This window comes from Pangasianodon hypophthalmus, chromosome 11 (genome assembly GCF_027358585.1).
Source record: "Pangasianodon hypophthalmus isolate fPanHyp1 chromosome 11, fPanHyp1.pri, whole genome shotgun sequence".
Classification (NCBI taxonomy): domain Eukaryota; kingdom Metazoa; phylum Chordata; class Actinopteri; order Siluriformes; family Pangasiidae; genus Pangasianodon; species Pangasianodon hypophthalmus.
The window spans coordinates 23351894-23365423 of NC_069720.1; the positions used below are offsets into that span (position 1 = coordinate 23351894).

General features: G+C 39.2%; 1 protein-coding gene across 1 annotated transcript; it reads right to left on the bottom strand.

The window, feature by feature from the left end:
* Window positions 1-5271: 5271 nt before the first annotated feature.
* Window positions 5272-11539, bottom strand: clcc1 (chloride channel CLIC-like 1). The gene is given in 12 exon segments (XM_026929060.3): window positions 5272-5472; window positions 5595-5861; window positions 5863-5916; window positions 5919-6158; window positions 6433-6579; window positions 6665-6762; window positions 7130-7229; window positions 7725-7865; window positions 8038-8262; window positions 8343-8453; window positions 10828-10947; window positions 11020-11539. Coding segments are annotated over 12 exon segments (1773 nt in total). The 5' UTR covers window positions 11197-11539; the 3' UTR covers window positions 5272-5379.
* Between the last annotated feature and the right edge of the window lie 1991 nt (window positions 11540-13530).

The following is a 13530-nucleotide window of genomic DNA, read 5'->3' on the forward strand; positions in this document are numbered from 1 at the left end:
GTGCAGTCTTTGTGGGGCTTCTCACCATCTTTTGAGGGCTGTCTCCATCTAGGGGCCCTGAATAGTCACTTCGAGGCCAGAGAAGAGGGCAGTGTGAATAGGAATGCAAAACATAATATAGAAATATCATTAGGACGTAGCAAAGTGATGGACAGGTGACCCATCCGGGGTAGATTCTCCACACCCTGCGCCCAGCGTTGCCGGGACTGGCTCTGGATTCACCGCGACCATGTAGATGAACTAATTCATAGCTACAAAAGAGGAAGGTATAAAATCACAGCAGTCAGAGTTAATTCAGCCAATCATTGCTAGATTTCCATGCTTCAAAGGTAACACGTCACCAACCACCCATAACATTTGGTCTGTGGGATTTAACACTAAGCCACATTTCCATCCCGGATCCCCCACAACTGTGATGCGAGAACCCATGGCTATGCAAGAACCTAACCTAGCCTAACTCTGTGATCTGGGTGCAATCAGCACAGTCATGGAGCCCATGGAATGACAAGGTCCTATCTGATGTTTTTTTTTTTTTTTTTGGTGAGTTAATATTATAAATATTTTATTTACAGGCCACTGAATATGTGTGAAATATTTTACATTAAAATATTTCTCAGTAGATATAAAAATAGGAAAGAAAATCTTAAAATCACAGTATTGTTAGATAGACCTTTTTAATTCCAAGGTTTTGTAAAGCATTGCTTTTTCTCCTCTCTAGCAATAAATATTGTTTGGCTTCTGGCTTATTTTTATTAGTAACATTCTACAGTATTATAAGGTTTTAATGCTCTGCTAGATGCGTGCTCAAGCATTAGAAGCCTATCTGACCAGGGGGACAAAGCTGAGCTCAGGTACCTTCTCTTTTCTCAGTGTAGATATATTGTGAAGCACAACATGTGCAAGGTCATGACAAGGTTCATCAAAATCACTGACAGGTGGAACATCTGTCCCACTAGCAAACTTCCTTCAATCAGAAAGTAGGCATATTGTACAAGTAGGAAAACATCATCATCCAGTTCACGTCAGCACCCGTGTTTTGAATACATTTGCCAGACCTTCGTCAGACTCCAAAACAGACTAGTGAAATAATCTGGAGTCTGGAGCCAGAGCAGCTGGAATCCAAATAAAATATTCACTGGGTTCAGAGAGTATTCAGACCCCTTTACTTCCTGCACATTTTATTATGTTATAGATTAATATTATATATTAAGTTAATAAATCCACAAAAATATATGAACATGTTTTCGTAATAGATTTGTCATAATGCATTATTGTAATGGCAAAAAAGTCAATTTAATCCATTGTAATTGAAACTATAACAATAAAATGTGCAGAAACAATACTTTCTGAACCCACTGTATGGGGTAAGTCAGTATTATGTTTTGGCATATGAAGAGGAGGCTTACAGAAACTACTGTAACTGTGCTTAGTGGCAGGTCTAGAGCACGAGTGTCCAAAGTCCAGCCCCAGGGCCAAATACAGCCCGCGGCTTCTCTCGTAAATTGTATGATCTGTCGCCCAAAAGCCAACATGTAGCATTTTTTCCTTTCACCTGAATATGGCAGCACACTATATAAACACAGTTAGCTAAATTCCAAGAGTCTTTTTTCCTCTGATTACTCTTGCAAATTAATTACACCTGCACTTTTTGGCACTATATGATACTCAACATACCCATAGGAGTCAACATACCCATGAAGTATGAGACATTCGCTTGGTGGGATATTAAATTAATTGTAAAATATTGTGTGAAATTGTAAAACTTACTTGCTGGCTTCCATCGACCTGTGAGATATATGTTTTTACTACACTAAAGAACTTTATAATTTCCTCAGAAATAAACATCACATGATTCTCACAGATTTACTAACACTACAAAATAAAAAGATTATTTACTTTTTCAGAGAAAAATGTAGGTTCCAAAGATTACAAAAATTACAAAGACTCCTCATCTTGCTGAATCTCCTACCTACAATAAACAAACAAACAAATAAGGTTAAACTGAAAATGAATAAATTATTCAGACAAATAAAAAATGATACATTACAGGGGAAAAAAACATGAGAAAAAACTAGAAGCTTCCCCAGTATAGCTTTATAGATTAAAAATATATATATACCAGTGCGAGTGGTCAGTGATGTCCAACCCACCAAGTCATAAAGAATGCAATGGTGAGTAAGAGACTTGACATTTGTTATAAAATGTAAGGATTCATGGTACCCTGAATCAAGGCTCACTAGTATCACCATAATCAATCACAGGCAAAAAACTAGCTTCCACAAGTTTTTTCTTGGCATTTAAAGTAAAACAAGATTTATTTCAAAAATAAAAGCCAATCTTTACTTTGAGCTTCCTACCTAGATTAGCCATATGTACATTAAATAAAAGCTTGTTGTCTATCCATATACCCAGGTACTTGTACGAAGACACCCTTTCAATGGATTTACTATCGGACATGAAAATACTACCATCATCAAGCAGCTGTGAGCGAGCTTGTGAGAAGACCATGAACTTTGTTTTCTGAGCATTCAAAACCAATTTTAAACTCAACAAAGCAGTTTGTAATGATCTGAAGCACTTGGACTGCTTGTACTATGGAGGGAGCATAGTCTATACACACGTGTGGGTGTAACTTTTCTATAAATAAAGAGGGATAATCGTATTTACAGTAAAATTCTAGACCAAATTTAACACAACAGAAAGTGTCATTGCCAAAATGTGCTGATTGAATAAAAGTTTGATTCAGCTTCAGGATGCTTTGGCTAATATTGGGTTTCACGGGCCATGCTATAGCAAATTTTAATAAAAATGAGATAAGAGGAGTAAAGAAAAGGCATCCAAAGAAAAAGAAGACTTGTATTTAGCATGACAAAAACCATGTGACGCCCGATCGTGTGCAGAGGGGGGGAAAAGTTTCGGCTCACACGACCATCGGAAATCCTGATACACGCACTCATTTGGTGGAAGAAAGAGGATTTCTACCAGTATCTTATTTCTAAGAAATAAAGAATGAAAATAAATATACATTTAACAATAAAGGAAGGTCATAGAATATACTTTAGCAATAGGAGACGGTTATAGAAACAGTAAATTTCCCAGAAACTCAGGGAAGGCTGACATGATAGCACATCAAAAATTACATTAATGAAGCAAGTAATAAACAAACAAGAAAAAAAATGTTGCCTACTGATAAATATCATAATTAAAATATTATGACCCAATGCAGATAAGTCTAGCACTAAAGAGCAACAGGAATAAAAAAATCACAAAAGTGTTATTCTTGAGTGTTATTATGAACTGTGCTTTTTTCATTCACTCACTTTCGAAGCACAAGGAAGCACTTTTGAAGACAAAGGCAACCTTCTGCGTACGAGCAGCGACACTAAAAGCTTCTGGCCATGCTTCAGCTTAAGAACTGGTTGGGATGGAGTGGTGCTGGTGGTGGAAATGTTACACGTTCTTTCTGTGAATCTCTCGTTCTACCACATTCTACTGGATGCTCTACTGGCATCAGATCTGCTGACTGAGGAGGTTACTGAAGTACACTGAACTCACTGTCATGTAAACGGAACAAGGTTGAGATCACCTCTGTTTTCTGGCTTAGCACACGATCATGCTGGAAGTAGCCATTACAGGATATCACCACCAGCCTGAATTATCGACATACGGATTCGTGATGACGCCAGATTCTGACCCTATCATCTGCAATGCCGCAGGGTTCATCAGATCAGGTGATGTTTTTCCAGTCTTCACCTGTCCAGGATTGGTGAGCCTGTGTTTCCTTCCTGTTCTTCCTGTTCTTGGCTGACAGGAGTGGAATGTGCTGTGTTCTTCTGCTGATGTGTTGTGCATTCTGTGATGCTCTTCTGCTCACCACAGTTGTACTGACTTGCTTTTTAAGTAACCGCGGCCTTCCTGTCAGATTGAACCAGTCTGATTAGTTTCAACATGGTATTTCTACCTGAAGAACTGCCGCTCACAAGACGCTTTTTGTAACGTCTAGAGACGTCAGAAGAGCCGCAGTTTCTGAAATACTCAAACCAGCCCCTCTGGCACAGTCAACTATACCATGGGTCAAGTCACTGATTAGATTATTACATATACGTATAATATGTATACGTTTATATTTTACAACATAATGACAATCACAAACTCCCAAATAGCACTACACTTGCACGCAAATCGACTCCCCAACCCTGATTGTAGGCGCGAACCATAACATAACGGAGAATCCACAAACAAGGACAAAGACAAATGTGCGAACAAATAAACTCGTGTGCACGTGTGTGGCTACTGCAGTGGCGATTAGTGGGGAAAAGAAATATATAATGAGAATGTATGAGAATAGAGCAAACAACTGATTTGACTGAGAGCAGGGTTGCCAGATCTGCAGTGTTTCCTCCAAATTGGTCTAGTCTGTATATGCAGTGTTGAGAGAAAATTATAAAGGTCCAGTTTTTTTTTTTTTTTTTAAACTTGAAAATTTACCGCTAAAAAAATAATACAGCAAAACAAGAAAAATAATTGTGTTATAAGTTCATACTGATAGATGAGTATTAGCGTATACCTGGAAACTTAACAATGGACATGAGCACATTTGGAAATAGAAAGGCAGGTGAATGTGTGCATGTTGGCAAAACTACTTCTCCCAAAAAAAAAAAAAAAAGTTTGAAAAGAGAGAAGGAAGAGAGCAAAAATGAAATGAAGCCTATTAATGTACGGCTTTCTTAACTATCATGAAACAAGTAGATCAGTTACTAGTTTATTAGGGACATCACCCAAATATTTCAGCTGAAAATAGTCAAACTTTTTGTTTACACCCAAAGACAGAAAAGGGGTTCATGTAGCAAAAGTGTGAATACGTCTGGTCTAGAGGATAGAATGGTGGGGTAATTATAGTTTGTGCTGTGTTGCCTATAAAATGTTTTTGGACTCCACTGCATAACTTGCAACATCCCTGATTTATACAAAACTTTCATATTATGTAGGTAATACGGCCTCATGTCCCCTAAGACTGCGCTGATTGGCATGTGAGTGCACCAATATACAAACTATTAATAGCTACTATGTTGATGTAGCTTATATGCTATTCAGTAGATACTCTTATTACATTGATTACATTAGGCTGGTGGGAAATTAAATGCAAAATATTTTTTTTTAAATTGTAAATTTGACTTGCTGGCTTCCATCGACCTGTGAGAAATGTTTTTGCTGTACTGAAGAGATTCATAATTTTCCTGAGAAACAATCAAATGATTCTCACAGACTTACTGAGCATTAAATAATTATAAATTATTTATTTATTTTTAAAAAAAGAGTCAGATTACAATGATTAAAAAATAAAATAAGAAAAAAGGGCCAGTTCAAAAAGCAGAAGCATTACTGCACAGTTTCCTGTACCGGAGTGCCAATATTTTCAACACAGTCTTCTTTCTTGGATGCATCTCCTCCTACACTTGCTGAATCCCCAAGCTACAATGAATAAATAAAAAGAATTCAGTGAAATGAAATGAAATATGCATAAATTAATTAAATAATTCATATATTAAAGGGGGTTAAAAAAAAAACATGAACAACTCTGCTAATATATTTACCTCATTTCTTTCAGGATTTCCTGCCGTTTTATTGTCTTTAGAGTCACTTTTAGCACTGTGCTCCTTAGATGCAGGTTGAGTGCGTTGCACTTCTGTGTTGGATGCGGACGCCTCATTTTCCTCCTTTGGCCCATGACTGAGAGTCTGAGATTCTTCCTCCACATGCTGAGCCTGGTCCTGGGCTGCTGCTTCCTCCCGGGTGTCTGTCTCATCCCCACAGTCTGCGCTCCGTAGGGTTTCCACACACTCCCTCTGCGGCTCTCGTCTCGTCTCGTCTGTTGGGTCTCCTCTGGCGAATTTCGGGCCTGCTGTCCTCTTGGTCCAGTTACCCACGCGGTTGACTTGGTTGCCGTCTTGTCCTATACGGTGTCTGGGCTGTGCGGCGCGGTTGGCGTCACCTCTTGCTAACTGTTCCCTTTCTTCTTCTCTGCCTTCCTCCAGGTCCTGCATGGGAGGAGCGGCAGGCTGCTGTGCAATGCCGGGTGGAGGATCCCGACGTCCGCCCCGCACAGGCCTAAACACAACATGCTGTACAGCTGCTTGGCCGGTGCTGTACATAAATACCTGTAAAAGGTTTAACAGATCTAATTTGGAAAATGAGAAATATGAGACATGATAGCATTAGGTTGGCAGAAATACTGGCTGCCTGACAATTGGGATTTTCTCACAACGGTCAAATAGATTTCCTCTCAGTTTCCTTGTGCTTTGGTTACAGCCCTACAGCGAACAAGGGGAATTTTATACTACATTCATATTAGAGTGGATCAATTTTACATTGAAGTCTTGCTGGAAACACTCAGCCCATAAAGATCATTCAAAACCATTCATAATTTCATACCACGATAGAGAGCGCGATTAAAAGAAGCACGGGTATCTGGAGAGTAATGGGCAGGTCTTTCAGTAAGGCCTTGAGAAACTCGCTAATGCCTTGTCCTAAGTGCTTCAGAGGGTCTGTAATAAAGGTGGTGATGGTCATAGTGATGGCCTGTAAAGACAGACACGAAACAAGTCAGGCAAGCCTAGGGCAATTTTTCATGAGTTGATGAGCATAGCAGTGAAACAGTACGAACCTTAGTTGGAGGCACTAGCAGGATTGGATTCACAAGCAGGGCCTTGTAGTATTCCATACAAGGATCATCCTGAAGAGTCCACGTGGTCCGAAACCACTCTGGAACAATAAGGCAAATACCACGTTTAAACATAGTTTACAAAATCTTCATTCATTCATTCATTCATTCATTTTCTCTCCACTTTTCCTGGTGAGGATCGCAGTGGCAACAGGCTGAGACGGTCAGTGCAGACTTCTCTCACTCTAGTCACTGATTGCAGCTTCTTCTAACCATGAGATATAATCTCTCCAGCAGGTCCTGGTTCTGCCCCGAAGTCTCCATTCGGTGCCCGATACAGCCTCCTTGTAAGATCCCTGAACCACCTTAACTGGCTCCTCTCAGTTTAGAGGAGCATCACAGCTCTACTCAGAGACAAAAATTATGTATATGGATGGAAAGTGGCAAGTGCAAGCTCCTGCACCTCACCTTTGAAATTATCCATCCAGTCAAATTTCTTCACTCCAGTGCATTTATCATTGATGTTCATCATCTTTGCAACGTTGGCCTGGTGTTCAGCAAAGGCAATCTAGAGAATGTCAAATCCACATGAAATTAGCAAACAAAGTTTCAATTATACTTTGTATACGATATAAATCTATTAAAACTAAAACAAGCCATTAAAAACTAGATATTAATTGCTGATGGTTACTGCTACAACCACTGCGCTGTAGCCACTATAGACAAATCAGTAAGGCTCAGAGATACGACTATATAATAGCAATACCATGACAAATTACAATATACTTTATTCCGAGATGTCGTGGGCATCATCAGTAGTTTCCTAAGATTGAGTGACAGCATCTTTATTCATTAGAAATTATTTTTATATCAAATGTTATTATCTGTTTCCATATCTGAGGACATTAAAAGGCATCACTAAACTAAATTTCTGATGTTTATATTAATCTATTTTATTGCTACTTTGTTAGCAAACATTAATACTATAATCATGTACACTGTGTAGCATCAAAGTATCAAGCATCAATATATATTTTATTCCATATTGATCCTTTAACGTTACCTTGTAGAGATAGAACCAGTTCCACACTACACTGATAAAGAAGCATATGGCAAACATTCTCCTAAATTGGACAAACCAGGACACCACAGACCACATCTCAGTGCAGATTATGCCCGCAATGATCAAGACAATGAGAGAGACCTGTATAAAAAAAAAAGCATGTGAGTAACATATTACAAAAGTAACAAAACAACACCTGAGCGTTGAGTGAGAGTTATGTTCATTTCTGTTCATTTACTGTGTAACGTTTGTTCACAGAAGAAAAAAAAAACATGAACATGGATAGATGTGTTTCATTTCGGCAAATTTTTACCTTGATAACAGTGTCGGGCTCCACACCGAACGTGTCTTCGAAGCGCCACTTCCAGGCCTCATAGTCATGGAGTTTAAAGTTGATGAGTATTTGACTAAGAGCATTATCCAGAGCCCCAGTTCTCCAGCCACTCTCATCAGTGACAAGCTTCTGGATTTCCGCCACCATTTGCTTGGAAAGTTTCACCTCAGCATCATAGTGCATTTCGGCAGTAACAGCAGTGGGCTAGAAGTTCACACAAGCAGAGAATGAGCAGCACAGGACTATAAACAGAATGGATAATGTGGCTTACGGAATTATCATACCAAGCCAAGTTTGTCAATTTCCTTCAGAAGCTTTGCGAGGAAGCGCTTGAACACAGGATTACATGTTGGCTGTTGGGAGGAAAATGTCACCCTCTTTCTGTGCTCTTCAATCTGGAATAGGTTTACAAATAGACAATATGATTAACTACACTTACTGAGATATCTAAAGACATTTAATGCAAATAGCAATCAACTTAATTGTTTAAAGAAAACCTTAATAATTAAATTTGGTTTGATTTCCTGAGACAAATATAGTGACGACTAATAACGCTAACAATTTACATCCATTTCTGCTTTGAATTAACACTTTCAGATTTGATCCTAGTGGTCATGTGACGTTAAATAAGGAACTAACTCTTTTCAAGTTCATGTTGTTGTGTTCCTGAATTTGCTGATTGTTTTTTTTTTTGTCACATTTTGTACAACTGTACATTCTTGCAATTGCCCAACTGCAATCAGTCACTCGTGTTGCAGCAACACAGTGCACAAAATCATGCAGATACAGGTCAAGAGCTTCAGTTAATGCTCAACTAAAACATCAGAGTGGAGGAAAATGTGATCTCTCTGCCTTTAACCGTAGCATGGTTGTTGGTGCTGGTTTGAGTGTTTCAGAAACTGCTGATCTCCTGGGATTTTCACATACAACAGTCTCTAGAGTTTACACAGAATGGTGCGAAAAACAAAAAACATCCAGTGAGGTGCACTTTTGCACGCTGAAATGCCTTGTTGATGAGAGAGGTCAACAGAGAATGGCCAAACTGGTTCAACCTGCCAGGAAGGCAACGGTAGGACAAATAATCACTCCTTACAACAGTGGTGAGCAGAAAAGCATCTCAGAATGCACGTCAAACCTGGAGGCGGATGGACTACAGACGACCATGTTTTGTTCCACTCGTGTCAGCCAAGAACAGGAATCTGAGGCTGTCATGGGCACAGACTCACTAAAACTGTACAGTTAATTAGAAATCACCTGGTCTGATGAATCTCAATTTCTGCTACAACATAGAGAAGGTCAGAAGGTCAGATTGTCTAATGCAGCATGAATCCATGGACCCAACTTGTTTTTGTTTCAACACTTCAGCCTGGTGGAGGTGTTGCGATGGTGTGGGGAATGTTCTTTCAGCACACTCTGTGTACCTTTAACACCAGTCGAGCTTTGTTTGAATGCCACAAGCTGCGTTTACACGGACACTAATAATCCGATCGTAATTGGACTAGAAGCACAATCAGATTTAATAAGTCACGTGTAAACACGTCAATCGGAATGAATTGGCCAAAACAGATTAAAATTTCATTCGGATCGTAAGGGGTGGTTTAAACCTTTTCTAATCCGACGGAGAGGACGTGTAAACACTTCATCTGATTGAAAATGAAACCAGATAGTTCTGCGCATGTGCAATGACGTACAAATCTCGTAATGACGTATGACGCACGGCTGTCAGCGGTATTGGGGCTCTGACCGTAGCCTCACCAGGTGCTATGTTCCCCTCCACCATGGAGCATAGTGTCATAAATGACTGTCGTGTCATCCTAAAATTCTCCTTCCACTCCTCGTCTGTGAAGTGGTGCAACACGACGTTGTCCCACTGGTCCTTGCTTCGGACCCTCATCCACAAACGCCTTGTTCTGGGCTCGGGAAGGGGCATTTTAATTGCTTGATAAATACACGCAGTACCGCACAACACATCACACGCTCGTCGTCTTCTAATTAGCAGCTGAAACAGGCAAATGTTAAGTCTGCTTTTTAAAACGAAAAAAAGAAGCAATGGCAAGAGAGTGGCTGCTAGTATCTGTGTGTTGGAACGGCGGGAAACGTGTATTCGTGCACTGTGCGCATGTCAGAAGATCAAATCCGATTCTATCATGTAAACGCGCATATCAACCCGATTACTTTATTCTGCGTTCTAGTAAACACTGCGATCAGATTAATCAATCTGCTTGATTTCATTCCGATTGAAACAAAAAAAGTGTTCATGTAAACGTGACTACAGCCTATCTGAGTACTGCTGCTGATCTCCTACGTCCACAATTTACCAATCTTATCATGGAGGACTAGTGGTTAGGCCACAGCACTCTCAGCGCTGCGGCCCGGGTTCGATTCCCGGCCATGCAACAGTGCGCTCTCAGTGCCGGTCCCAAGCCCAGATAAAAACGGGGAGGGTTGCATCACGAAGGGCATCCGGTGTAAAAACTGTGCCAAATCAAATACATGGACCAACGATCTGCTGTCATAAACCCTAACGGGAACAGCTGAAAACAACATAATGGCTACTTCCAGCATGATAATGTGCCGTACCACAAAACACTCGGTCTCTAACTGGTTCCGTGACATGACACTGAATTCACTGTACAGTGTGAATGTGCAGATGACAATGATGATGTATTCACGTCAACATGGACCACAATCTCAGAGGAATGTTTGTATGTTTCTGAAGAAAGGAGGACCTGAGACTTTTAGTGTATTTTTTTCCCCCAACATACTCACCTCTCGTTGCAACCTGATCACCTTGTCGGTGCATTCCTTCACATCTGGACACTGAGCCACTTGACCTGTATCCTGAGTGTATTCCCTTCTTTTAGTCGGTACATTATTGTAGCAGGAGGCCTAGAAAACAAGAAAGTTAACTCCTGTAGGTTGTGTGTTTGTTATATACCATGCAGTAAGTCAAGCTTTTACCTCGGCAGGCTTTCTCATGCTTTTTGAGACTGGATCGTAGTTGAGCATGTCATATGGATCAATCCATTCATCCTCTTCATTGTGAATATTCCCGTAAACAAACAACAAACTACTACTTATAACCAGGAGACCACCATAGCCGCACAAGAACACCCTGCCCGACACCTTCATTATCATTACACATTAAAAACAAAAACCCAGGCTACAAATGGGGTTTCCTGAATTTTTAATATTTAAAAAAAAAGCTGTTTACGTATACACAAAGCTGCTGTACCACAACTTCATAGCCTGAAACTGCACAAGTAACCTAGTTAGCGTGCTAAATAACAATAACATGCTAGCTAATTGGTCAACAAACTAGCTTGGACGATGAAGGAAAACAAAACGGAATTATCTGAAATTAAGGAGACGTAGAAAACCTAATTTTTGAGCTAAAAATTAAACAAACACTTCGAGAAACCCTTACAGCACTCCACACTCCTGAGCCAAACACATCATCTGACACTAGCGACAAGATCTCGCGAGATCTGAGCCGGAGCCTCGTTTCAAACTAACAGGGTCATGTGACCACCGGAAAAGACGCTTTATAACCTCAGTGTCTGTACTAGTATAGTCCATGGTTCTTTATTTTCAAGAAAGATATTGATCTATATTTGAATTATTTAAAGAATTAAAATTTGTATGACTTGCTTGTAAGACTTTTATGGTGTATCACTTATACGTTAATATATGCTTTAGTTCATTTCAGAATTTCATTTACTGTAAGCCTTTTGATTCTTTTTGTGTATTATATTTATCCTTGTAAATGTTTACTGTTTTATGCCTTGCAAAAAAAAAAAAGTTCATAGAGATGCAATGTTTTTAAAATTGCATGTAACCCATTAAAAAGTGTTTGTGCATGGTTAATATTAAAAAGTCCAGTTTATGCACCTGTTCTACAGTCTATGTAATAGAAAGCCATTAAATGCAATAATTATATATATATATATATATATATATAGCCACTTTATGCAATTATCCAATCATTTGGCAACAGCACAATGCTTGAAATCTTGAAATCATGCAGATACAGGTCAAGAGCTTCAGCTAATGTTCAAGTATTAAAATGAGAATAAAATGTGATGTCAGTGACTGCAACATGGTTATTGGGATGGGATGGTTTTAGTATTGCAGGGATTTTCTCCTGTGATTTTTCACACACAACAGATTTTGCACAGAATGCTGGGGAAAAGAAAAAACAAACATCCAGTGAAGAGGCAGTTCTGTGGGCAGAACAGCTTTGTTGAGGAGAGAGATCATAGGAGAAAGACCCAACTGATCCGAAGTGACAGGAAGGCTATGGTAAGTCATATAACCACTCTTTACAACCATGGTGAGCAGAAAATCATCTCAAAATGCAAATGACAAACATTGAAGTAGATGCCACAACAGCAGAAGATCACACTGGCATCGGATTCTACTCCTGTCAGTCAAGAACAGGAATCTGAAGCTACAGTGGATGCAGGCTCACTGAAACTGGACAGTGCAACAACAATCATGCCATGGTCAAAGCCAATGAGATTAGAATGAGAAAAAAATATATAATGTTTGCTGTGAACATAGATTGAAGCCTCTGGTATGATTTTATGCATTGAGCTGCTGCGAAAGGATTGCATGAAACAAGCACGTGTACAGGTGTTTCTATTAAAGTGACCAGGATTTTCAATTTCATTTTATGTTGATGTTTATTACTAAGCCTGTGTTGCCTAGTGTTACATAGCTAGTTCAGAGACTGATGATAAATAGCCTATGCTAAAATCTGATACTTATAGATTAGACTCTTGAAGTATCTAGACAACCCAGAGAAAAGTCCATAGCAAATAGGTAATTTCTCACATGCCATTCATATTGCCATTAATTAAAAATCCTAGAGTAAAATTTCTTCTTACTGAGTATTTTGATAGTGTGTTACACTGTATCTCCGATGACAGTGTTAAATTTTTTAGGGATGCCTCATATGGATGAGGAGATAATGATATAAGAAATAAGCAGATTTTCCCTTTTATTCAGTGCTTACAGTAGTGCTGGCAAAATGAAGCTTTCTGAAGCAATAAAGCAAATTTCCTCCCAAACATATCGGAAAAAGGTTCATTACTCGAAGCCTTTCAGCACAGTATGTGCTAGTGGCATCTGGTGGTCTAAATCATGACATGCAGCTCCTAATGGATCATGCAGCAGGGTTTTGGATTCCAGCTAACACATCTGTGTATTCCGGTGCTTTTCACAACATGTTTTTACTGTTTTAACATCAGCTGGTAGCATTAAGTAATGCTGTGTATTACTTAATAAACAAAAAGCAACCCTCATATCCTTTTTGTTTTATGGTATATGGTATGGCATAGATAAGTCCTTACATATTATTAATAAAATTTCTTATAAATAAACAACACCTTGTTCAGTGATGAGTCAAAATCATTTCCCAAACTTCAGTATCCCCTCATTTCTTTGTTGGTTGCATAACTACAAACTAAC